The 26,018-nt window shown below is 53.8% G+C and overlaps 1 protein-coding gene across 5 annotated transcripts in view; it reads right to left on the minus strand.

Annotated features, from left to right (window-relative positions):
- Positions 1-26,018, minus strand: part of PCGF3 (polycomb group ring finger 3) — a 53,397-nt gene that overhangs the window by 19,482 nt on the left and 7,897 nt on the right. For 3 of the 5 annotated variants that reach the window (XM_042985211.1, XM_042985215.1, XM_042985214.1), the window contains exons 2-6: positions 18,396-18,436; positions 17,926-18,078; positions 13,479-13,596; positions 12,108-12,204; positions 8,658-8,713 (exon numbers count right to left, since the gene is read on the minus strand). In XM_042985211.1, coding sequence (XP_042841145.1) covers positions 8,658-8,713; positions 12,108-12,204; positions 13,479-13,587 — 262 coding nt within the window. In that variant the 5' untranslated portion in view covers positions 13,588-13,596; positions 17,926-18,078; positions 18,396-18,436. Of the gene's footprint in view, positions 1-8,657; positions 8,714-12,107; positions 12,205-13,478; positions 13,597-15,439; positions 15,633-17,925; positions 18,079-18,395; positions 18,437-26,018 lie in introns of those variants that run through there. The other 2 variants (XM_042985212.1, XM_042985213.1) reach the window with 2 other exon arrangements.

Raw genomic sequence — 26,018 nt, forward strand, 5'->3', positions numbered from 1 at the left:
CTGATTCGCACTGTGCTTTCACAGCTAGATGGCCACCCAGGTGTGCCAGACGGTGTGTAAAGGCTGCCCCCTGGTGTCCGTGGCCAGCCATCACAGCTCGCCGCATCCGGAGGAGGAAGCCAGAGGAAGGTTCCTTGGGGAACAGAGGCCATCCACCACAGTGCCCTGTGATCTCCTCCTCAGAAGCAACGCCAGTCAGCATTCTTGCTCCCCACAGTCAGCACTCCAGTCACTGCTGGCTACACCGGAGGAGGCTCCCCAAACGCAGTGGGGGCCGGGCCGGACAATGAGAGGGCAGGAGCATATGATACAAGGCAGCTACGGATGGGCTTTTAGCAACAAGTGGCTCTGAAGCGTACACCCGGGTAATGAAGCAAGTAGTCACTGCTCAGGGCCGCACAGCAGCAGCAAAGAAAACTTACACCCAAGTTGCTCCAACTAATAACCTACAAATCACTCCATGAAAAACATTTCTGTGGAGCTCACTTGGTAACTGTTGCACTTTTTACCTGCATGTCTGTCTTCTATACGCCATGAGCTCAACGGAGCCAGGAATACATCTTGGTCACATCTTGGACCCACACAGACGCTTGGCGTGCCCAGTCATGTGGGAGCGCATCGATGCAGGGGGTGGGGCTCTGGCGGAAAGAGGGTGGCCCTCAGAACTGAAGGGACAGCACTGCCGGACTAGAGAGGGATGGGCTGCTGGAACCAAATACGGCAAGTGCCAAACCAAAAGGCTGGTCTGGAAAATTTGGATTAGCTTGAAAAGAAATCAAACAATCCTATAAGAGCTGGCTCAGGAATAAAGGCGTGAGATGGTGTGGGGCTGTTCCCAGGTTCTCCAAGAAGGGTGACGGAGTCCTGCTGGTCAGTGTGAGAGAGAATTCTCTCCTCACCTGTAGAAATGGGGCAGCTCCCATTACCTTGCTTTAATTCCCATTTAAACATTTTTCACCTATCGGAATGAAAAAAGATTGAAAATAACAATATTCTCTGCCAGGAATATGCTAGCATAGAAATGTTAATTGGGATGATTTTCAGCAAGGTAACTTGCTATTTAAGGGGCTCCTGGTGGCTCAGTCGGTTGAGCATCAGGACTCTTGCTTTCTGCTCTGGTCATGACCCCAGGGTCATGGGATCGAGCCCCGTGTCGGGCCCTGTGCCGACAGCGCAGAGCCTGCTTGGGATTCTCTCCCTCTCCCTGTCTCTCTCTCTGCCCCGCCCCTGCTGGCGCACACCCTCTCTCCAAATAAATAAACCTTAAAAAAATGATACAGATCATATTTATTGATGTGGAGCCAGCACCACGATATGCTGTCATGCAAAGGACAGGTTATGTGATGTCATAGGTAAAAACTACAAGTCGTAATCCTGGTGTGACTACCATGCTGTGAGAATCCAGGGGAGCGATAACACAATGTGACCCTGGGCACAAGCCAGTGTCCCTTCCTGACGCTCTCGGCACCTCCTCAATGACAAAGGGCACCTACGGGGCCCCATGGCCGACCTCACACTCGGGTGTGGAAGGTGGACTGCATTCCCACCCCGGCCCCACCCACGTCCACGTCCACGCTTGCCATTTGGACTCAACGTCACAGTCAGAGCTCAGGCTGACAAACGTCTCTTCGAGGAGGGGATGTGTGAGCTTAGCAGCAAAACTGTGATATGAGGCAGGCACTTGTATAACAGGAAGAAGGTGCACTTTTATTGAAATATACACACATCCCCAAACATAGTAAGTAATTGAGTACATTCTTGCTCCTTATCACTTTGAATAAATGGTCACCTGTCAGATTTAGAAAAACAAAAGTTCTCACTTTACCTTCACTGCTGCTCCTTCCTGTGGGTCAGAGTTTCTGACCCATACTTCCTCTGAAGAACTTCGTGGAACTGTTCTTGCAAAGCTGGTCTAGAGACAACAAACTCCCTCCATCTCTGTTTGACTGAGTCTTTACTTCTCCACGTCTGGGGAGTAATTCCTCAGGGTGCAGAATTCTTGGTGGATGCCTTCCTCTCTCAACACTAAACATTTCAGCCTCCACTCTCCTTGCAGGCACAGTTTTGGAGGAGAAGTCAGGTGAATTCTGATCTTTGTTCCTCTGTACTCTGGCTTATTTGTTTTTGTTTCTCTGTAGCTTGAAAAGAGCATGCATAGGTGTTGTGCTTTTGGTATTTATCCTGCCTGGTGTTCTCGGAGCTTCCTGGATCCATGGTTTGGTGTCTGACGTTAATTTGGGGAAAATCTCATCATTATCATTTCACTGCTGTTCCTTCTCACTCTTCTCTTCTGCTTCTCCTGTTCCCATTACACACACAACACACCTCTGGGGCCATCCCACGTCTTCAGAGATTTTGACTCTGTTTTAGTGTGTGCTCTTTCATCTTCAGCCTCAGAGTCTCTGTTGATAGGTCCTCAACCTCGAGATTCTTCCACATACAAGTCCTGTTACCAGGAGGCCCACCTGAGGCTTTCTTCATTTCTGCTCCAGCATTTTTTGCTCCTTCTCAGCATTTCTATCTCTCTGCTTCCACTGTCCACCTGTTCTGGCATGCAGTCCGCTTTACCAGTTAGAGCCCTTAGCATATGTATCACAGTTGTTTTATTTTATTTTATTTTAAGATTCATTTTGGAGAGAGAGACACACACAGAGTGTGAGCAGGGGAGGGTTAGAGAGCGAGAGACACAGGATCCGAAGCAGGCTCCGGGCTGTCAGCACAGAGCCCGACACGGGGCTCGAACTCACAAACTGAACCATGAGATCATGACCTGAGCTGAAGCTGCCCAGGCACCCCTATCCCCGTTGTTTTAAATTCCAGTCTGACGACACCAGCATCCCTGCCATGTCTGGTTCTGACGCTTCCTCTGTCTCGAGAAACTGTGTTTTTCTTTGAGTGTGCCCTGTGATTTTTTTCTTGTGAGTCAGATGTGATGTGCCAGGGAAGAGAGCTGGTGTGCCCAGGCCTGCGGTGATGTGGGGCAGGGGGGCGGGGGAAGGGCTCCGTGGGTGGCGCCTCCACACTGAACGTCACCAGAGCTTCCCAGCTGTGTTCTCTCCCTCGGTGGGGAGGGGTGAGCGGAGCTGACCGGCTCCCCTTGCTCAGGTTGGCTCCGGTTAACTAGTGTCCCCGGGGGCAGGCCTTGTTAGACATATTTCAGAATGGCTCCTTTTCTACCCCCTGCTGGAAGCATGAGAGATTTCTCTGATATTTGCTGAGAGACCTCAGCCGAGCTCCTGGAGGTGAAGTTCACGATACCGTGAGGCCCTGGCCATGATTACATCTCCTACAGGTTTTCCAGACTTGTCCACACGGGGCCTCCAGCAGCTCCACAACCACAGCTCAGGTTTTCAGCCCTGAGCTGGTTCCTGCAGAGGCTTCTGCTCTGGGAAGCCGTGTCCCCAAATCCACTGTCAGTCTCTCTACTCTTGACGCAGAACTTTGCCCTGTGTCCCTCCCTCTTTATGATCCAAGAAAGCTGGCTGATTTCTCAGGCTGTTCAGCTTTTTATTTGTTAGAACAAAGTGGAGACTTCCGAGTTCCTTATATGAGGAAGTGGAAACCAGAAGTCACGAAATTCAAAAAACAGTAATTATAACCGAGTACAATTTTTGTAATATAGGCTACTGACAAGAAGAATGGGCTCCTTTTAGGGGGAATAATATTTAATTGGTGTTAAAAGTTAGTGTTCCTTATCATCAAAACTGACTACACGTGTTCATCTCAATGATATTTCACACATTTCATTTTTGGAAGTGTCTTTTCGTACAGAAATGCGGACATCGGTCCACAAGCACGTGACTTTGTGTGGCTCGTGTGTCAGCGTGGGGGCGCTCGGGGAGCTCCGTCAGACTCTCCTCCCGGTGCCGGCCTTCGTGGCGCCGACCGCAAGCCAGCGCGTCCAGCAGAGGGCGGACGAAAGCTCCTCCGTGGCACGGTTAATGGACTCTGAAATATGGAAACTGCCTTCGCGTGTGTGTTGAGCTCCTGGGCCCGGAGCCAGAGCTCAGATCAGCCTGCGACAAACCTGAATGGGATCAGAGATCTCGCTCCCCCTCTTCTGAAAGCAGGATGTCTGAAGTCACGTAGCACAGACAGCACTCACTGCTGTTGAGCGACCTCACTCGCAACAGAGGTTTGCATACAAGTAGTCCCGTTGTGCCTTATGATGCTGGGCTGAATTCATCCCAACGTAATGTTGGGAAACATTATCAAATCTTTAGCAAAAGCTAATTTCCATAGTCATTCCAGGTTAAAGGAACTTCTTTCCATTCCAAAAAACTTCAATTTGTCCTTAGCTCAAAATGACAAGAACACACACACACACACACTCACCACAACTAAGCCACTATTAAAGTGCCGTCTGGGGGAGAAAGTCAGGGTGTTTAGGCTCCACTCCTGACAAATTCATCTCCCTGGTGACAGTGACATCTGAAAGAGTGAAGGAAGCCTGCTGCAGACTCCGCTGGTTCAGTGACCTATGAAAGACTCGCCTCCCACAGAGTACCTGCTCTGATGCAGAATACGATGCCCTCTGAACACCTCACACTCTTACCAGCTCGGTTAGTCTGCCCGAGTTAGCATCTTCCTGACCCCCAGACGCTTCTACTGCCGCTGGATGGAACACGTCTTGGCAGACCCCACTTCAGGCTGCACTGAATTAGTATTTTCTCGACCCCCTGGACGACACTCTTGCCCGCAGCTGCTCTCTGCAGACTGTTCAGAGATGTTATTTCTTCAGTCGCTTCGGACTCACCAAATGAACAACTGAGCAGACTGGCGACACCAAGGCCAAGGAAAACCACTCAAAACCGCCTGCCTCGTTTTCTTGTGGACCCTTGATGTTGCCTCCCAGAGGCTCCCTCCCCAAAACAAGCCCGTCTTCTCTGGACGCACTGGCTCAGCGGCTACAATCAAACGAGATCTAATTAACTTACGTTACTAAGCGGCTTTCCTCGTTTGGCTTAACAAAGGAGTCAGTCAGAAACCTACTTCGATTGTAGCCTGATATCCACATTTTATTTCCGCGATGAGGTATTCCGTTTGATATTTTCAGTTCTTTCCAAACGTCGCTTTCCTGTGCGTTGGGAGCGCCGTGTACTCGTCTGGCGATGCCTGCACACGCTCTGCCCCTCCAGCTCGGCACGCGCCTCATGGCGCAGTCGGCTCACGAGCACAAAACCGTCCACGCTTCACTGTGGCTTAAAAGGGCAACATCTGAAGTCCATACCTCCCTTCTTCCTGTTTCGACGTGACGGGTATGAACTGGCAACAAGGAGAGTCGCACCAGTGGCTCACATGGCTCCTGAAACACCGTCGAGTTACCACTGCATTTCTGAGCTCTGCAGCGTGAGGAGCGGCCACAGTGCACATCCCGTCGGCCGCCGGTTGCTGCTCTGCGTTGTGACGTGAACACAAACGGTACAGGAGCGAGCGAGCTGTGATTTTCACATCACAAATATTACTGACTTTTTTCTAACCATTTATAAGTATAAAAAGCATTCCTGGCTCACAAGCCACGTAAAGATGGGCAGCAAGCCCGATCCGGCCTGCAGTTCGCCAACCCTGTTCCAGCCAGGGCGAAAAGGCAAGAGAAAGAAATAATGCAGAAGCCTTGCCCTAGTGATTGCACTTCCAGAATAAAGCCAAATACATCCACCCACATCCACACAAAATTACGCGAAAGGTGTCACCGCACCCCCTCTTCTGTTAAAGCCAAGGACGAGAACGTCCTGAGTGTCCCTCAGGAGGCATACGGGAGTGAGCAAACCCCACGCAGCCACCCTCACGACAGGGCCCAGCCCGGCGTCCTGGCCATGCCAGCAGAAGAAGCCAGCTGCGGGCAGTGTGAGGCAAAGAAGGGAGGGGGTGGCTCAACATAAAAAAATAATTTGGTAAATTTTATAAAATGTTGCCTCTTTGGGGCGCCTGCAGGGGGGCTCAGTTAGTTGAGCGTCTGACTCTTGATCTTGGTTCAGGTCATGATCTCATGGTTGGTGGAACTGAGTCCCGTGTCGGGCTGGGTGCCGACAGTGTGGAGCCTGCTTGGCGTTCTCTCCCTCCCCCTGTCTCTCTCTGTCCCCCCCCTGCTCGCGTGCATGCATGCTCTTTCTCTCAAAGTAAATAAAAACTTAAAATGCTGCCTCTAAAAGACGGGTTTTTAAAAATTATTGAAAAAGGAAACAGACCACTGAACAATGAACTCTCCGGCAAAAAGGCCTCGTCTACAAGGGAACAGAGAAACCGAGTTGGTGCGGGGCCAGCAGCGGGGAGCCAACCCCGGGGAGCGGCCACTCGGGAGGCCTGGACGGCAGCACGGGCAGGCATCCTGCTGCCTCCGGCCCTTGTCAGCTGAAGCTCGTCTGCCAGGAAGGGGACTCCATCTGAGAAACCGGGTTTGCGACTGTTGGCACAAGCAGACAGACTGTGTGGAGGAAGCCCTCCTGCCGGGAAGGGTTTCCTTCTACTTAGGGGCAGCAAGCGACCGAGAGCCTGAGCAAGAGAGAAGCTGAGCGCCTGCTGGAAGAGAAACCCTGCCCGAGGGGCAAGAGGGGGCACGTCCCACATGCAGGGTCATCACACACCCGCACCACGTTCTTCACAAACAAACCCTCCACTACAACTCTGTCACCGTGCGACCCCTACACTGAGGGCACCTGGACTCCGCGGGGAGACGGCTGGCACTGCCTGGGGCAGGAAGTCAACAGGAGGAGCCCGGGACCCGCCCGGTCACCCCAGACTCCCAGGGCAGTATCGGGAGCTGCCAACGGGGGAGGGGGGGAATGGGGGGGGGGGGCGCGTGCTTCAGAAAGGACAAGGACCACGAAGCACTGTGAACACATGTGTACGTTTACACGGCCCTGACCGTGGCCGGAGGGGCCAGAACTAAGGCAGCGTGCCGTGCGCAAAGGAAAGACAGGCTCCGATCTGCCGGTCGGTACAAAACGGGCCTCAGGAACCCCGCGGTCCACCTGGCACGCGGGCCGGGCTGGGCGCCAGGACAGGCACGGGTTGGCCACTTCTAACGAATCGTGGACGGATGCTCTGCCGGGGCAGGGCGGCTGGGGTGACACGGGAGCCAGGCCGACTGCACCCGTCCAGGCGGAATAACCCCCGGGGGTGGGCTTCCCAAAAACATGAGTCAGAATCCTGTCAGGCCTGCAGACGCCAACGGTTCACAGGAATGGGGCCTCCTCAACAAGTCCAGACTTGGTGACAGGAGGGGCTGAGACGGGGCAGAGCAGTTGGCCTGGGGGCTGACCTGACCTGAACCCTGATTAAAATAAATGACAACAAGGAAACTCAAAACATGTGGTGTTCACGAGGCAGCTAGAAATGCTGGCGCTGAGCAGGTATTTGATCCGAAGGGATTACTATTACTTCCTTAGGTTTACGAAGTGTTGTGGTTACTCGTGTTACAAAGAGGGTATCTTCTGGGACAGGAAGATGGCTGGAAGCAGAGGATGCAACGGGGCTCTGCGTGAGCTGCAGGGGCTGGGCAATACACACATGGGGTTCTACATGTGGTTCTGCCGGCTCTTATGTTTAAAACACCCTGTGATCATTTTTCAAGTTACTGGTATTTTATTTTGACGTATTCTTTGCCTTTTCTGAGGACTCAAAAACTTTTAGGTATCAAAAGATTGTTTCCGTCCGCATTCTACGGGAAACTTGAATTCTTCTTGTATGAGTGAATTGGTGAATGGCACAAAAAAGACCTTAACAATATTATTCTTTAAGTTCTGTAAGAGGGGAGCCTGGGTGGCTCGGTCGGTTAAGCCTCCGACTTCGGCTCAGGTCGTTATCTCATGATTCGTGAGTTCGAGCCCTGCGTCGAGCTCTGTGCTGACAGCTCAGAGCCTGGAGCCTGCTTCGGATTCTGTGTCTCCCTCTCTTTCTGCCCCTCCCCCACTCATGCTCTGTCTCTGTCTCTCTCTCTCTCTCAAGGATAAATAAACCGGGGGACGGGGCGGGGTGGGGGGGGGACAGTTCTGTAGGAAAAGCCAGGTGTACTATCTATCTCTTGATCTAAGGTAGTAAGCTGTATTTTAAATTTTAACCCTCTTCCGAAACATTACAATGAGAAAACACAGCCCAAGTGAATCCCTAACATATCTTATCTTTAAAACAAAGTGTACCTGAGCTGTATCAGCCAGCACCACCACGCCCGCCCACCATCAGACCCTGAGTGGGATTCTGAGGCCAGTGTCTTCCTCCCCTCCCCATCACCAGCCCCACAAAGAGGGGGAGCAACAGTCTCTGCGTTCAGAATTGCAGAAAAGGTTGAAAAAGAACAGCCATTTCCACTTTGAGGGTATTCACACTGCATAATGTTTCTTCTTCATTCTCAGTGAGACTTGACTTTAAATACAGTCAAACTTTATCCACACACTGGTTACCGGCTTCACGTCCGTGTGCGTGTGACTGAGGAGGCTGCCCCCGTGCCCTGCTGTGCCCCCACTGCCCCAACAAGGCAGCACGCTCGGCAAGACAGAGACAGTGGGAGAAGCCAGCAACACGGCGCTCACGAGTTCAGAGCAGGGACAAGCGAGATGGTGCTGTTCCCAAAGAGGGGACGGGGCCGGGACCCCCAGGAGCAAAGTACTCAGAGGCTGAGCCGCAGACTCAGGGGTCCAGGTGGACGTTCTGACACTTACCTTCCTGAAGGCCTGGAACCAGTTTGTAAACAATGTCCTGCATGGTTCTGTCATGACTGGCAAAGAGAACATAACAGGTGAGGTTAGCTAGAAACGCCACTTCCACAATCCGTGCGCATTTTCCATTAACGGTATCAGACTCCACAATCGCGAATTTGAAATTTTGCTTGAGTTTTGCTTCTAGTTTGCACTTAAAAAAATGTTTGTGCTAGCAAAAGTTATAAACAACCTGAATCAATGTATCATTTAATTCAGGTTCTAGAAGTTTCAAGGAATGGCGGCACAGACAAGACCCTCTAGATGATGAGTGCCCTCTGCCTGCTGAACGTGGTCCGGACACCCAGAGATGCGGCCTCCAGGGGCCACACAGGCCCCCACCCCCACCTCTTCCACCGGTGCCTCCTGGGCCTCCACTAGACAGGAAACTTTTCTTTCATGTTCTGAATAATGTAGAGGAAAGGCCCTAAGATCAGGCCCTCCCTGTGGTCCTTAAGATCTACCTATAAAGGTTTTCTGAAAAGGTTATATAAGCACAGCATTTCAAATATAGTTTCTACTCCAGTTTGCTATTTTTAAACGTAACTTATTCAAATGTTTAAGTAACTTTTCAAATCAACGTTAATTTTCAAACATCATGCGTTAAAATGAAAACCCGTAAGTACCCAGACAAGTAGCATGTAAATAACGGATAAACGATGGGGTTCCACAAAACTTCTAGACATTTAGCTGTCAGGGCTAGTCCAGGGCCGGGCACACAGCAGCCACTCAATGGGCTCACGGTTAGGCCACAAACGGCGGGTGACCAGGGCCTGCAGAGACCCTCATTCACCATTACCAGGAAGAACTTTTAAGTTCTAACAGACATCAGTCTGACATCTCAGCCTGTGTTGTGGCAGACCAAAGCAGGGTTTCTCAAATTTCCGACCACGATGCGCACGTGCCCACAGCGAAGATTATGGACCACAGCTGGCCCGCAGCACGCAGGACACCCCCATGGCCTTGTGGAAAGCTCCCCCCACTGCACGAGGAGAGGATGGTGGAGAGATCCCCGCCACAGAGCTTGACTCCGGGTCCTCCGAATGACCGTGCCAGGCCCCGCCTGCCTGGCCACAGACCCATAGGGCTGAGGGGAGGGGTTGGGGGGGCTCTCCTTGGAAAGGGTGCTGGCAGGCAGGGCAGAACAGCACAGCGCGCTTCTCCTGGTGTCAGCCACATCCAGGCTCTTGGAGGGGCAGCCCCTTGAAAGAGGCTTTCGTGTTTACACTCTAGGCCACAGGCCACACACCCTCTCCCAGCCCTTCGCTTGTGCCGAGGTCTCTGCTGGGCCCACGTGACAAGAGCCCTTGGCTTTAAGATGAGGCCTGAAGTGTGGAGCTGCCTCAGGGATCCAACGGGCACCAGGAGCTCAGGCCCAGCACCCGCCTGCGGCCAGCACCACTCGGCATCATCCCACCTCGTAAGGCCTAAGTTACTGCCCAGGGCCCCGCACGGTGCCCCCAGGCCCCGCTGCCCCGCCCTAACTGCCCTCTCCCCACACTGCCCCAGCCCCAAGCTGAAAGCCCTTCCCTTGGGGCAGCTGCACAGTGGGGGGTAGCGAATCAGAGCAGGAGGCTGGGCCAGGTGTGGCTGGAGAAGCTGTGTCAGGAACAAGGCTCTGAGCCAAGTGCAGAGTTGGCATCAGGAGGGGAGAACAAGAAAATCACCCTGGGCCAGTGTAGCTTTAGGCAGAGAACAGGGAGCAAACAGCAAGGGACAGGACTGCCAGGAAAGAGCCACCCTGGAGCCCAGGGCCCACAGCAGGCCTTGGGGCTGCGCATCTTTCCCAGCTCTGCACCTCCGTCTCGCTGACCCTGGCCCTCTGGACCCAGGCCTGCACACCTGGCCAGCTCTCTTCCCATCGGCCCCCCCTGTGTGTTAGCAGGCTAGGCTCTGCCTGGAACACTGGGGTCTCAGATTGCTAAAGGGCTTCAGTTCTCCAGACAGCCCTGCCTGCTGTCTCCCCAAAGCACGGGGGTGGGGGTAGGGGCAGGGTCACCACAGCTTCCCACTAGCATGAAGCCCCTACCACCACCTGCCTTCTACAGTTCATGTCAGGAAAGCAACCCCGTGCTCTGCAAGACTATGCCCCCAACGCAGGTAACGTGCACACACTGCCAACAATTAGTACCCAGAGCATATAAAGCATTTCTTCAAAGCAAACAAGTAAAATAAAGAACCCAAGAGAAAAATGAGATGTGAAGAGACATCTCCCGGCAGCCCGAGTGGCCAGGTGACATCTGAGAAAGGACCGTGCTCACTGGTAATCAGGGCGACAGGCCAAGATACCCTACGGAGCCACCATGTGGCCAGAACGCAGTCCACAGGCACCCACAGGACACATCAAGACGGTGCACGGCACAGCAGCCCAGCAGCGCACAGGAAGGCACGGGAGCTCCACAACCCAGCAGCCTGCGGAGGGCCGACAGAGGGGGGACACCTGCACGGGAATGCCCAGAGCAGCACGGAGGGCCCACAGAGGACACCCTGCTGTCCACCTGCACAGACCTCCCCACTAACAGAGACCCATCTGGAGAACAGGCTGGGTCAAGGGCAAGGGCCACGAAAACACAGCTGGTTCCCCATGTAGCGAGCCGGACCACAGGAGACTAAGCTATGTTGTGTGGGGACAGCGGCCAGGGTGGGGCGGGGGCTTCTGGGCCTGGTGATTTCTACTTCTCCATCTGGGAGTGGTTTCTTGCTATGCCATTATAAGCCATTCATGTGTTTTTCAACGCCTTGTGCGCACATGACATACTTCATAACTTGGGAAGTGGAGACACACGTCCCTCTCTTCCTTCAAAACATATATTCAGACCTACCTCTGCTGCTCCCATGTGGTGCAGGCAGCGCTTGGCTTCCTTTAGAGCACCCCCCCCCCCCCAGCCAAATCTGAAGTCATTTAAAACTCTGCGTAAAAGCCATAAGCCAGCACTTCCTGCCCATCATAGCCTGACCCCCAAGTCTGGTCGTGCCAACTCCCTGACGCCTCCCTCACAAATGGTGCTGATTCCAAGGGGGTCCGATCTCCCCGAAACCAAAGGAGGGGACTCTTTGCAGCATCAGCTGCGGGGAGCAAGACGCAGGCCACACACAAGGGGCAGCCACCCGGGGCCTAGGACCACTTGTCCCATGACAGGAAGGTGGACCAGGGGCTGCTATCCACTTCAGAGTAAACTTCAGCCAATTTATTGCAAAACTAGTGAAATACAGGTGGGTCCTGAGGTTCCTCAAAATACTCAATTTGAGCAAATATTCCTGGAAACTTATGGGAACAGCCCCAGCGCTCACTGGCCTGACTTGGCTGGATCGGCTGCCGTACGTAGTCACACGTGTCCCGTGCTGGGCGGGTCCCTGACACACCGGGAGATGCCGGAAGCTGTGGCTTTGGGACCGGGACCTGGGCACACTTACCCAATGTACTGCAGCGGGTGGCTCTGGTGGATCACGATCCTACACGTGGGGCAGGTGTTGTTCTCCTCCAAATACTTGACCAGGCAGCTCCGACAGACTGCAAAAGCACACTTGTGTCAGAAAGTAACCAGGGAGGGAGATGCCAGCACCCCCTCGGGCACGGCACACACGGGGGCTGAGGCGCAGGCCACCTCGCACGTGGCTGCTGTGATGGAGCTGCCACCTCTCAGGTCTCAGCAATGACGGAGAAGCCCCAGGCGCTCAGTCAGCGGCCTCACTCAGCAGATTTGAGGTGCAGGGATAAGAGGGGCAAAGAACCTAAGTGAATAGGTGTTCAGAGGCCAAGAGCTGAGAAATCATCAGAAAGTACTTGTCTCCCCCAAATATCTTCACCATAGGGGCCAATAATTACAATTTTCATGTGTGTAAAAAAAGACCACAAGATTTTCTTTGTACACCAAAATTCTAGGAAATTCAATGAAAATAATAATCCAAAAACTATAGTTACCTTTAAAATGAAAGTTCTACCTAAGGGGTCGAATATTTTATTTTCTGAAGTGGAAAACACACAGTCAAAAGTCATCTGCATTACACCCATTGGCTGTATTGCAAAGACCCTATCTACACGGCGTGCCTACCACAGCCAGCGGAGACACTCCGGCCTGACTCCTCAACCACCCCAGCGGTGACTATGCTTCGGGGTAAACAGCAGCATCTCCTGCTGAGCTGGGGCATTAAAACCGCAAGCTCGGCACAGCTAAGAGTCTTCTAAACATCAGAACACAGGCTTATTAGTTGTGAGGAGCCGAACCACATTCTTGTGTTTAAAATGTTAAAGGAATTCATTTGGAAAAATTTAAAAAGGAAGCATTTCTGTCCACTAGAAATGAATATTCTGTCATAACAGTTACTGGTTTTGCTGTTACATAGAAATAATTAAATTTTTCCTGTACTTAGCTTTCCTAAATGGTATCTCTACTGAAAGTACCCACAATGTTTTTAATTTGAAGTAATTTTTCTGATTTATTTTTAAGATCTTTATTCCTGCTTCTGTGTTTTGCTTTGTGTTTGAGCTAAAAGCTTTTGGTGGAGAAAGGAAGGAAGGAAGGAAGGAAGGAAGGAAGGAAGGAAGGAAGGAAGGAAGGAAAAATAAGAAACCACAAGTATTAAGAAAGCACAAGGCTGGAAGTTGTCAAAGGCCACGTTCTAGAACATTCTGCCAAACACATATGCAGACAGTCCACACACACCCCTCCCACAGCTGTCAAAGGCATGTTCTAGATCATTCCACCATACACATATGCAGATAGTTCACACACACACACCCCCCACAGCTGTCAAAGGCCATGTTCTAGAATATTATCCACGTACACGTATGCAGACACTCGGTCACCGTGGTCGCGTCGATGAGATATCCACTGCACAGGCGGCAGGTGATGTGGGCATTTATGTCCCAGAGTTTAATCTTTCTGGTCAACATCTTTGGCTTCTAGAAGAGAAAACCAGTATCAATATCTGAAATACTCCCATGTGTTATCAAAGGTTCAGGCTAAATGTAAATCAAGTTACAGCACATCCTTCCAGGAGGGCACAGCATCATGTGGACAGAGGCTGCCACCTGCCAGGGCAGGTCCAAGCCACAAAGGCTCTGTGGGCCGACTTCCGTCTGGAGAAGGAACTGCCAAAAGTCCTCCCACAGAGGACTGGGACTGTCCCGCCGAACACCTGATGGGCAGCTCTCTGCAAACGTTACTATTCCCTTAACCACCTGTGGCACTGCCCCTCTCGGCTCCCCTGACCCCTCTTGCTCAGGACTGAGCTGAGGCCAGCTGGTGAGGTGGCAGGCAAGTGAAGGAGGGTCGTGAAGGTGCAGGGAGACAGGCTGGGAGAATAGGCGGGCTGTGCTGAGTCTGGGGCAGGAGGCTGAGGGGTCACTCCTAGAGCTTCTGGCTCTTCTGTAAACCTAGGGGATGAATGACCCCAAGGGGCACCAGCAAGGGCAGCACTGGCCAAACCTGAAGGAGAAGCAAAGTCCTTCGATGAGACCTTGATACAAACAGTCACACCACGTGATTCTGACATCAGAAGGGTCAGGAAAGTCAATGTCCAGTCCCGACAAGACCCAGGGAAGCAGGCAGTAAGAGGGGCCCAGATGTGCCCAGATGGAACAGGAGCCATCCCATTTCTAGACATTTATCCTAATAACTGGACAAGTTCAACAGATGTTTGCCGCAGGGGCACCTGGGTGGCTCAGTCGGTTAAGCATCCGACTGTGGCTCAGGTCATGATCTCACAGTTCATGAGTTTGAGTCCCACGTCGGGCTCTGTGCTGACAGCTGGGAGCCTGGAGTCTGCTTCAGATTCTGTGTCTCCCTCTCTCTCTGCCCCTCCCCTGCTTGTACTCTGTCTCTCTCTGTCTCTCAAAAACGAGTAAACGTTAAAAGAAGAAAAAGAAAAAAAAAAGATGTTCGCTGCAATTGTTTCAAATGGCAAATCACAGAAAACCGCCACCGAGGACTGGCTCGGAAAGCGATTTCATTTAGCCGGCATGAGCTCCAGACCCTCCCCCGCTTCCCCCTGCCCTGTCCAGGGAAAGCCCAACCAGCCCTCCAGGACCCCTCCCCGGGACTCAGGAGCCTCTTGGCTCAGGAAAGCCCAGGCCCAGAAGCAGGGGGGCACACAGAAGCCCCCGCCTTGGGCCGCCTGCTGATCCCTGTCACTATCACACAGAACGTCAGCGCTGCACACAACGTGGCATCATCAAAGTCCAATCATCTGCACACCAAAGTGCCCACATGTTGTCTCTGTCCCGGGGCCCCTTCCTGCTCTGCTCCAGCTTTCCCCGTCTCCCTGGCTGGACCACAGGCTCCGTGAGGTTGGGTTCTGTCACCGCATCTCCGGAGCTGTGTCAGGAGGTGTAACTACTGTCCTACTACATGTCCTACTCCAAAATCTGCGTGTCACCTCACAAGGCAAAAAGTCCTTGAGCTGGGAGATGGTCCCAGATGACCCCACAGACCCCCTGTCATCACAGGGCCCTTAAAAGGGGAGATGGGAGGGTCCGAGTCGGAGAGACTGGGAGTGGTAGGCTGCTGGCCATGAACCAAGGGTGGGGTGCCTGGAAGAGACAAAGATCCGTTTTCCCCTGAAGCCAGAAGGAGCCAGCCCCGCGGGCACCTTCACTATAGCCCAGTTGAGACCCTTTTGGACCCCTGACGTTTAGAACCGTCAGGTGACACGTCTGTGCTGCTGTAGCCACCGAGCCTGTGGCCCTTCGTTGCAGCAGCAGCAGCAGGAAACCCACACAAAACGCTGCTCCGGAAAATACTTACAGAACGGATGTCTTCCCGGTAAGATGACTAACAGAAACAGATGCTCCGAGACATCAGAGTCAAAGGCGTCACTGAGGGTGGCTGGCCGCACCCAGTGGCCGTCGCGCACACGGCTCCCAGGCCGCCAGCGAGGACGTTCACTGCTCAGTGCCATTTGAGGAAAATGAAAAAGAAAGCAAGCCACTTGGAGGACTTGAGACCCACTTCCATTCACGTGAAGTCCGAGGGCAAATGCCCGCCACGCCCGCCGCCGTGGGCCTGGCCAGGGCTCTTGGCTAGAAGAGGCAGTGAGGGACCCGGAGGGAGCAAGGATCTGGAGGCACACCGTCACCCATCCTGAGACCCAGTGGCACCCACAAACTATCAGAGCAAACGAATGCAATCAGCAAGACCGCCCCACTGACGTCGCTGAAGGAACGCGGCGGGTCTCTCGACCACAGTACCGCTTTGGGCTTTCCACGGAGAGTGAGGGGGAAGCTGACACCCCTAGGCGTTCGCCCACATCTCTCCTCCCTGCACATCAGGCTGCAGCAGACACATGGTCTCCACTGGAGATGACCTTTCCTAACTCCCTGCAGCGAGGTGTGTCTGTGGGTCAGGGTTCACGGACGTTACTAGGAATCTAGTAAAGTCTGTCCTCGGCGAGTGTGTGCACTGAGGCCAGCCAGGTGACTGACCTGGGAACCCAGCACCACCGTGTGGAGCCAGGAGAAGGAAAAAAAAAAAAAAAAGACAGATAGAGAATGACACCCGAGAGAAGGGAAACCCAGGAATCATCCCAAGCAGAGCAGAGCAGGAAACAGGGCCCTGCCGACATGGAAGGACTCTGGCGTGAGGCCCCGCGCTGGCCCCAGGGAGTGCTGCCCTCATGTCCACAGCCCTCTATAGGAGCTGTTTCCAAGCCAGCCACTGAGGATGCGACCACGCGCAAATATTCCCGTCAGACAGGAATGTGCTCAGCGACAAAGTGTCTTCCCAACCCCCAGGTGACTGAACCACGGAACGGAAGCCGCAACAGTGCTCGCTTCAGTAGCACACACACTGAAATCAGAACGACGTGGAGAAGACTGGCGTGGCCCTGCGTGAGGGTGACAAGCAGATTCAGAAGGACAAAACAGAGGCCATGGTCGTGCCGGCACTGACAGGGCCTCTGGCCCCCTTGAGGGACCAGGGTCAGTGTGAGCTCATGCTTATGAGGAGGTGGGTAAAGAGATAAAGACGTGTGGGTGCATGTGGCTGTGGACTCCACACCCCCTCCCCAGCTCTATCCACTGAGAGGGCCTGGGAGTAAGCCTCCCTGGCAGCCTAGGTCCCAGCTTACAGCACTATCCACCACGAGGAACCAGGGTGCGTGAGTAGGTGACTGACCCAAGGCTGGGCCCGGAAGGTAACAGAACTGGAGCAGGGGGGCCTGGCCCCAGCTCAAAGGGGCCCCGCTAGACACCCCGGGGGCAACTAGAACTTCAAGATAAGCAGTAACTATCATTAGGCGAACAGAATGAATCGGATGACAATTGACAGAATAACCCAGAAGCTCACGAGTCCACAGGGAGACAGATGAGTAAGAAAGGAACACGTGTCTTTCCAGAAGAAGGTGAGCTGATCGTGTGGAGTAGGAGTCACCACCACCTTAGTAACTGCGGTGACAATTTATTCGGGAGTCACCAGTGGAGGCTTTGTTGAGGAAGAGAAGATTCAGGCTCAAAGACCCCCTACCACTTTTCAGGCAGAGTGAGAGCAGGGCCTCAGTGAGGAGACACTGCGTAGACGTCACTTTCTGAGTGACCGGGTGACGGCAGGTGGGCACCAGATGGGCGGCAGGAGTGCCTTCAAGCTGCGAAAGACACAGCATCCCTCGGAGACTCCCACTACAAGAGTCTCACCGCCAGGGAACCCCGGATGAGCCCCGAGGGAGGGAGGTCACAGGGGACAAGGGAAGGTGGAGGGGCGGGCCACCCAAGCGCAGCACCTGGCTGAGGGGATGGCCCTGACAGCCTGGCAGAGGAACCCTCTGCCTGCTGACCACCGCATTCGGAGACGAGAGCGGACTTGAGAGACCCCTGCCGCCGAGTGCCCGCTCGGCCCACGCTGGGCCCCATGGCCAGCCACCGTCCTGCCCCCAGGCCCACAAGGAGCTGCACTCAGGAGGGAAATGTCCACTGTCACCGTCTCTGCACCTCCCATGCTCGGCGGCCCCTACTCAGCACTGGACACTGGACACCAGGTGGGGGTGCAAAGAGCAAAAGGGGTGCAAAGCTTCCAGTCCCGCACCCTCCACAAGCCGCACCTGCCGGCAAACCCTGAGACGCCTGGCCTGGCCCGTCTCCGACCTCCTGGCAGGAGGGACACCAGGGGATGTCGGCAGCGAATGTGAGCACGTGGCCCTGTCTCAACGGTGGGCTTCTCACGGCTGTGGACTCCTCCCCACCCGACACCAGTGGCTGTGGGAACGGAGGGCTGGGGACCCTGGGGACACCGTGCCTCACCTCCTCTAGACGTCTTCGGCCCCCTCCTCCTGCCCTCGCATTGGGCGCTCAGGCCGCTGCTCTGACACTGGGGCACCTCGCCAGCGGCCTCACTCTGCCCTGCGGGTCTTCGCTTCCGTGCCTCCCCTCCGTCCCTTGCTCTCTGTCCATCTTCTGGCACAGAAACGCACGTGTTATTTCACGTCTTTGTCTGATGCACACAGTCCTGCCATTAAGTTCTTTCTAGAACTTTTAGGTGAGTCCCACGTAGCAAACAACACGACAGAGTCAAGCAGAAGTGTTAATGAAGAGAAAACTTGAACATGGGTAAGTAGCTGTGCCCTAATCTCCTCCAGAGCTGTCTGAGATGACATGTGAAAGGAGTCAGAAGGAACTGACTTCTTCTATGGCTACCATGATCTCACAAAGTACAACCCAAGGTACATTTAAGCAATTCGCATGCACTGAAAGAAAATTCAAACCGCACTTACCTGTACACGGCAGCCCGGAGCCCTCCGCTACATCTTGAAGCCTGTGGAGACACACAACATGGGAGCGTCATCCCACACGTGCTGGCCACACAGAGCCCGTGTTCCCCCCACGTCCCCAGACCAGCAGCTTTGGCTTTGCCCAGCTACACCGGTCTGTTCGTTTGCTTGCTTCAAACCAAGAGAAAAGTAAGAATTGAGACAGTGAAGAACCAGGATCGACCAAAGACACACGGGCAGATCTCAGTGGCAGTCTGGTGTCACTGAGGCCCAGGGGCTGGTGGGCTGGAAGGGCACGGGAGACAGGCAGTGCGCGGGGAGCATGTGGGAGTTGTGGGGGCAGGCAGGGGACATCCCATGTTATGAAGCCCAAGGAGCCAGGGTGAAGGTCTGTGAAGGCCTATCATCTCGAGGGCAGTCCTACCAAGCGTTCAAGGAGCCAAAGCAAACCTACTCAAACAAGTCCACTTGGAGAATCAACAAGACGGTATTTTCCAACTCTTTTTATGAAACTAACATCCACACCCACCAGACCAGAACTGGAAGGAAAATCAGACTGACCTCACTGGTGGACATTAGTGTCAAAGTCACAGCACGTGGAGTCACCTGACCCAGCAGTGTCTGAGAAGGAGGTTCGTGCCTCACAAGCTGGGTTTACCCCAAAATACAAGGGGGCTTAATATGAGAAGAAGAAGCAATTTCACAAAAGACAAAAAAGGAGAAAAATGACAAGATCTTCCCAAAGATGCACAGAAATCATTTGATAAAATTCATTATCCATTCATGACTTTAAAAAAACTCTTAGATGCCTGGGTGGCTTGGTCGGTTGAGCATCCAACTTTGGCTCAGGTCATGATCTCATGGTTCGTGGGTTCGAGCCCCACGTCAGGCTCTGTGCTGACAGCTCGGAGCCTGGAGCTGTTTGGATTTCTTTGTCTCCCACTCTCTCTGCCCCTCCCCTGCTTGCGGGCTCTCTCTCTCTCTCTCTCTCTCTCTCTAAAATAAACATTAAAAAAAACCACCAAAAACCTCTTCACCAATTTAGAAGCTAATAAAAGTTCTCTAATTTAAAAGAGACACAAACACGAATACGCACTCAAAGGCTTATGCCTGAATGTTCAAAGCAGCTTTATTCATAACAGCCCGCACTGGAAACAGCTACAGTGCCCGTCGACGGGTGGTGGGAGTCGGAAACTGCCCCATCCACACAGCTGGTACTTCTCAGCAACCAAAATGAACAAGGGGCGAAATCTGCGCTGCAGGCAAGAAGCCAGACACGAGGACCACACAGTGCGTGTCCCAGTGCACACACGATTCTAGAAAAGGCAGATTTGGGTGCCTGTGGACCGGCCGGCGGCAGGGACTGGTGGCTGGAAGTCTGTGGGGATGAACAGTCGGGGTCGGGACTGGGGAGCGGTCACAGATGCACCAAGAGACGCCAGCCACACCGAAGACTGTGGTGAGCTTCAGGCTGTGTAGACGACACCTCCACAAAAAGTGCATTTTACAATGAAGAAAACTACCGTCAACACCATCCCTAGTGATGAAACAGGAAAACCGACTCTTACTACCTCGTAACAGGGATCTCCCCTACCTCACCCCCAATCAATCAATTCCAGGTGGATGAAGCCCGCGTGTGAAAGCACAATTCAAGACGTGAGAAGATCCCGGGGAGGACATCATCCTGACCTCAGTGAGAAAAGGTTACCAAACAATCAGAAGGCGCTAACCACAGACGGACTGCCCTAAGAAGAGCAACTTGGTTAAAGAGAAGGGCATCAGATAATCGAAAACCACAAGAGTGGAAAAGGCCACGGTGGACGAAAACACCCCCGTGGGTAAGACTACAGTCCAGACAGGGCTCGGCAAGGCTGGCCTGTAAACAAAGCGAGATGGGGCCTGCTGCGCCCCCTCACCTGTGTCCCGTCTGTGACTGCTTTGGGACTGAGGACTCTCGACACCAGATGACCCAAAAAGCTAAGGTATTTGCTGTCCGGTTCTTTAGACGAGACATCTGCCAACGTCGGCTCCGGACCGTACGAGGAACCACGGGCACTTCACAAAAGAGGAAATCCAAGCAGGCATATTTTCAAATGTTCAGCTTCACTAGTAACCCAGAAAATGCAAGCTAAACTCAGCGAGGGTGTTACAGGCCCCCCACACCAGCGCACTCTTTTCCCTTGCATCTGCCACCCCCTGACTCCATCAAACTGCTCTTGACAAGATTCCAGTGACAAGGATGCTACCAACACAACCTGTATCCAAGATCACTGGTCACTGCCCCAACCGTGGTCTGGCCAACCCCTCCGGTCTGAGACCCGAGCCTCTCCCAGGTGGCTCCCTGCCGAGGTGCACGGAGGCTGGCTGCACTGGTGCTGGAGCATTCCAGAAGGGCGTGGGTGGTGCGTCAGGCACACCTCGGACCCAGAGGCAGCCATGCTTGTGTGAAGAGGTCCTGCCTCCCTGTCCACTCACCTCGACCCGCCCCTCCAATCAGCCTCCTCCACCACTAACAGTCCTTCCTGTGAGGCCAGTGCCTCCGTCCCGGCCACTCTGCTGCACACTGCTCCACGATCTGGAGCACGCCCTCCCTCCGAGCCCCTGGGCACTGCTCAGTGGATACTTCCCCACCGCCCTCCCCGTATTACACCCACATCCTGCATTACTGTCCTTTAGGTAAGTACATTGGGTTTCTTTTGCAATATGAAAGCAATACGCACATTTAGTGAACGTGATTTGGAAAGTAAAGAATAATATTAAGGAAAAAAAAAAACCCTACAACCCTAATCACCAAAAAGGAGCTGTCGTCCTTAGTGTGAAGGTGTATTTCCCTCTGTGGGTTTACACTTAAATACTTTTCACACGCATACACAGATCTCCATCTTTACTAAAAAGCCAACCTCGGACTACAATATGATGCATTACAATGCGGTTTTTATAGTCAACCACTGGGGGTACCTTCCCGTGCCAGCACACACAGCAAGTGGGCTCCAGAGCTCAGGCCCTCGGGCCTCAGCCGCAGCTGAGTGAGGACAGCGTTATATGGTGTGCCTTGCCCACAGATGCGAGGCACGATGGAGGCTCCGTGACCGTGGGGTCCCCGACGGAAGCACCCCCTCCGTCTGGTCCCAACTTCCCGTGCGGCTCGGACCCTCCTTAGGCCCACCTGCCCCGGGGACCCTTCAGGAGAAGGGACCTGCATCCACCCCCTTGTGCAAACACCCAGGGGTCATCCCTTCCTTTCGTTAACCACATCTTACAAGAATCTTAAAGTTTTCCAATTATTTTTTTAAAGTATATTTATTTATTTTGCACTAGAGTGAGAACACACAAGCAGGAGAGGGCAGAGAGAGTGAGAGAGAGAATCCCAAGCAGGCTCCGAGATGTCAGCACAGGGCCTGACGTGGGGCTCGATCCCACAAACCATGAGATCAGGACTTGAGCTGAAATCAAGAGTCAGATGCTCAACTGACTGAGCCCCCCAGGCGTCCCATCCACTTGCTTTTTCATTAGCTTTGCTAAGTTGTATTTTTCTAGATTATTCATCTATCTATCCCATAACCTTTATTAAACAGCTTTAAGGAGAAATATTTGACAAAACAAACTGCACGTATTTTAAAGAGACAACTTGGTAAGTTTTGACGTTTGCCTGAAAACCACCACCACGACGGAGATGAGGACCCTCGCCCCAGAGACCCCCGGTCTGCCCAACAACTGCACCGAGGGGGCGTGTTCTGGGCACTGCGTTTGTGGGTCACACAGCACAATTGTCTCCCTCATCCTGTTTCCAGGCTCGCTCACGTTGTCACATCAACAGCTCGTTCTCCTCCTGAGCAGCGTCCACTGAAATTTTGTTGGCCCACTCACCAGCAAATGGATATTTGGGTTGTTTCCTGTGGGGCTGTGAGGACTAAGGCTGCTGTGAACACTCACGGCCACACCTCTGGGCGGACAGACCCTCTGGAGTAAATGCCCACCACGGGGAGCCACACACGGCTATCTGACAACTTTCTAAGAAATCGCCAACCTGCTCCCCCCCGCCCCCCACCTCCAAGCTCCAGCTGCCCTGTGGGGGTCCTTCTGTCTTCTCTCCTTCCTCCCCACACCATCCTCTCCCCAGTCCTGCCCCTTCCTCCCTGAATGCCACGCCCTCTGAGCCCACGGCCATTCCCTGGACACTCCATGGCTCCCATCTGGATGGCAGATCCATCCAGAACAGGCCTTCCTACACCCAGTCTCATGGACAAGTCTAAGCAACATGTAGAAAAGCCAATCAGACATGTCCTTCCTGCACGAAATCCCTGAAAGGGTCCAGACTCCTGATGAGCCACGCCAGCCCCATGCACATCAGGGCTCCCATCCACACTGGCCCCGTCCACGTCAGGCTCTGTCCACATCAGGGCCATCCATTATCAGTGTCTGTCCAGGTCAGGCTCCATCCACGCTGGCCCCGTCCACGTCAGGCTCTGTCCACACCGGCCCCGTCCATTAACAACGTCTGTCCAGGTCAGGCTCCATCCACGGGCAGAGCCCGTCCGTGTCGGGGCGCTCGTCCGTGCCAGTGCCACCGGTGTGCACCATTCCTGCCAGCCCGGCCCTCCAACCTCAGGGCAGCAGGCTGTCAGTGAGACCCCGAGCCTCCTGGAGAGGCCCCCCAACCCCAGGTCTAAAGCCAGCTGCTGTTCTAACTCCCACGCCGTCAGCATCTTCAGAGCCGTGCCCAGGCCGCTTCCCATGGCACTGTGAACCCCCAGGCAGGCTGAGGCTGCACCTCCCTGGGGGACGTCGTGTCCGGCGGAGTGCCCGCCCCAGAGCTGCTGCTCAGGAAGTCAACACTGAGCAACCAACGAGAGAGATTTCTATCTTCACCTAAGCACTCTAGAGGTCCTGTCTGTACTTACTTCTACACAAAAATCACCAAACTGCTGAACCTCCCCCATGTCCAACACCCTCGCCTCACAAACCAGCCTGCTACGGTCTGGGATGTTTACGTGTAAGGCCGAGGGAAGCCGCCTCCGCACGCCGTGCCCCATCTGATGGGCCTCTCTCTCCCCCCGGCCAGAGGGCCCGAGTCAGCACGCAGCAGGTGCTTAAGAAAGAACCCTACTTTTTGCCACCTGGTCCGCTGCAGCCTTTTGCCTGTGGCCTACCTCCCAGACCCCCGGCTCCTCACTGCTCTCTCTCCGACACCCAGCTAACTCACTCGCACACTGCTGCCCGCTCGCGGTGCAGTCCTGCTCACCAGTGGGGCCGTGGCACTGACAGCTGCCGAGCCAGCGCGCCCCGTGAGGGCGTCACCAGGTCCTCCAGCCGGGCCTGGAGGAGCCGCCAGCAGGGCTCTCTGCACGGGGGCCAAACACCCAGGATTTATCGCAACCTCCAGATAAACAGAACCAGATCACGAATGTTCCTCCCTGGGTCACTGAAATCAGGTCAAGATTATGAGAAAAAGGGAAACTTTAAATGTATTTCTACATGGCTACATAGCACCATCAAAGCTTTTAAAAAAAGTAATGAAATAACAAAAGTGCTTTGAATTTAGACTCTCAAGAGGCTTCGTGACTCAAAGGACAGTGAAATAAATCCCTGCTCCACCTTCTCCCCTAACTTGGACCCGACGCCCCACCTCCACCCCTGCCATCCCGTCACCCCCAGGTCACCATGGTCTCGGCCCTGCAGAAAGCTGCACGGGGCTCCCTCCCCAGGCCTCGTCCTCGCTTCCCCACTCGGGGACACCGTGCCCCACCCCCCCCGGCTACTCCTCCTGCATCACTGGGTGCTCGGAGGCTCACACAGTACCCCACTAACATGCATTCAATGAATACCTGCTCAACGATACGGCAGACTGATGGTCATTTCTACTGGTGAGTTTACTCCCAATTTTTACTTCTTAAATTAAGAGTTTGTACAAATATCTGGGTGTAACTTAGTGACCTGACATACAGTCCAGGGTGGGATCCCAGGCACATGTCTTGAGCAGCACCAAGGCCCGCCCACATCAGTGACATCCACCGCAAGCGGACCGAACTGCTCCCAGGCACCGGTCCCTGCGGCCGAGCCCACGCCAACCCTCACTTCCAGTCACGTCCCACTGGCCCCCCACCTCCGTGTTTGTACCTCCTGTTCCTCCAGCTCGACACTCCCGGACCCCAAATTCAGACGTCAACTCCCTATGCTCCACTCGGAAGGCCGGGCATTTCCACGCGGGTGCCAGCGTCTCCAAGTTTCCTCTGCGTGTCCGCCATCCCTCCTGCACCTTCTGCCCACCTCACACCCGTGTGCAAGAGACAGGGGCGGCTGTACCCCTCACACTTACCCCATCTGGCCCTGCTGTCCAGGCATACCATGCCACACTTGCCCACACACGGCTCCCAGGGATCCCGTGAAAACGCACCCGAGCAGGTGGCTGTGGCACAGACTCTCCAAAGTGTTCCAGTGGCTCCAGTGGCCAGCGATGCCCAAGCCGCCTCGCAGTCCACTGTGGCCACGGTGGACCCTGCTAGGTCTAGAACATTCTAGGTGTGCTCCTTCTTCGTGGCCCTGGCACTTACTGTAGCTGCAACATTCTCTGTCATATGGCTACACGGGGCCCCTCACCTCTGTCAAGCCTCTCCTCGGATGTTACCCCCAGCAACACTGTTAGAGACCATCTGACTTAAAACTCCATGCTATGTGGGTACACACCACAAATCTAAGACATTACCCTCGAATTTATAATTTACTTATTTTGTTACTACCCATCTCCCTACACTACGATGCCAGCCATGTGACTGGCAGTATTAAAAATTCAATGGAAGGGTTATATGATAAAGCTGAGAAACCTTCTCCAAGAGCAGATAAAGACAGGAAACAGAAAAGAGCCAACATCCAAGCAACAGGTGTTTTAGAAAAAACAGAAAACCGAGATATGGAGCTTCCAAATATACTTTAATATTCTATTATTTCATGATTTGGAAAAAATTATCCAAGTATTCCCCCCACTGGAAGAACCATGAGGCTGCAAAGGCCCGAGTGCCAGGCACAGAGAATGAAAATGACCCATGTCTAACCAAGTCCTAGAATCTTGAGACATCAAGGGTACAAGAGAGGGCCCTAAAGGTTCTGGGAGGAGAGGAGGTCCCTCCCCACGACGGACTGGGAATCAGATAGCATTTTCATCAGCAACAGTGAACCCTACCAGTAAGAAAGCGATTCTTTCAGAGCACTGAGGAAAGTGCTCAAATGCTCAGCCGAAGCATGCGTACTGAGCCAACCAGGGTGCTCACACCTAATCACAGGCCTGGTGCTCATGGAGCTCCCGTTCCAGCTGGTGACGAGACGTGACAAACTCATCAGCAAAGAGAGATGAGCACCACTGAGAAAGTAGGTCAAGGCAGCGAAGCAGAGAACAGGCGGAGGGGCTGCTTTAGAAAGTGACCAGAGGAGAGCCGGTGCAGAGGGACATCTGACCTTGGGCCTGGAGGGAGGGGCCAGAGCAGCAGACACCCCACTGACGGGGCAAGGGATCCCCCAAAGCGTACTATGACCACTTTGAAGCCGGCTGGCCCAGAGGATGAGGCATCCAGACAGGGCAGGGGGACGAGGACAGAGGAGCAAGGAGGACAAGGGCTCAGACGCAACCCTTGA

Source organism: Panthera tigris, chromosome B1 (assembly GCF_018350195.1).
Source record: "Panthera tigris isolate Pti1 chromosome B1, P.tigris_Pti1_mat1.1, whole genome shotgun sequence".
NCBI lineage: Eukaryota > Metazoa > Chordata > Mammalia > Carnivora > Felidae > Panthera > Panthera tigris.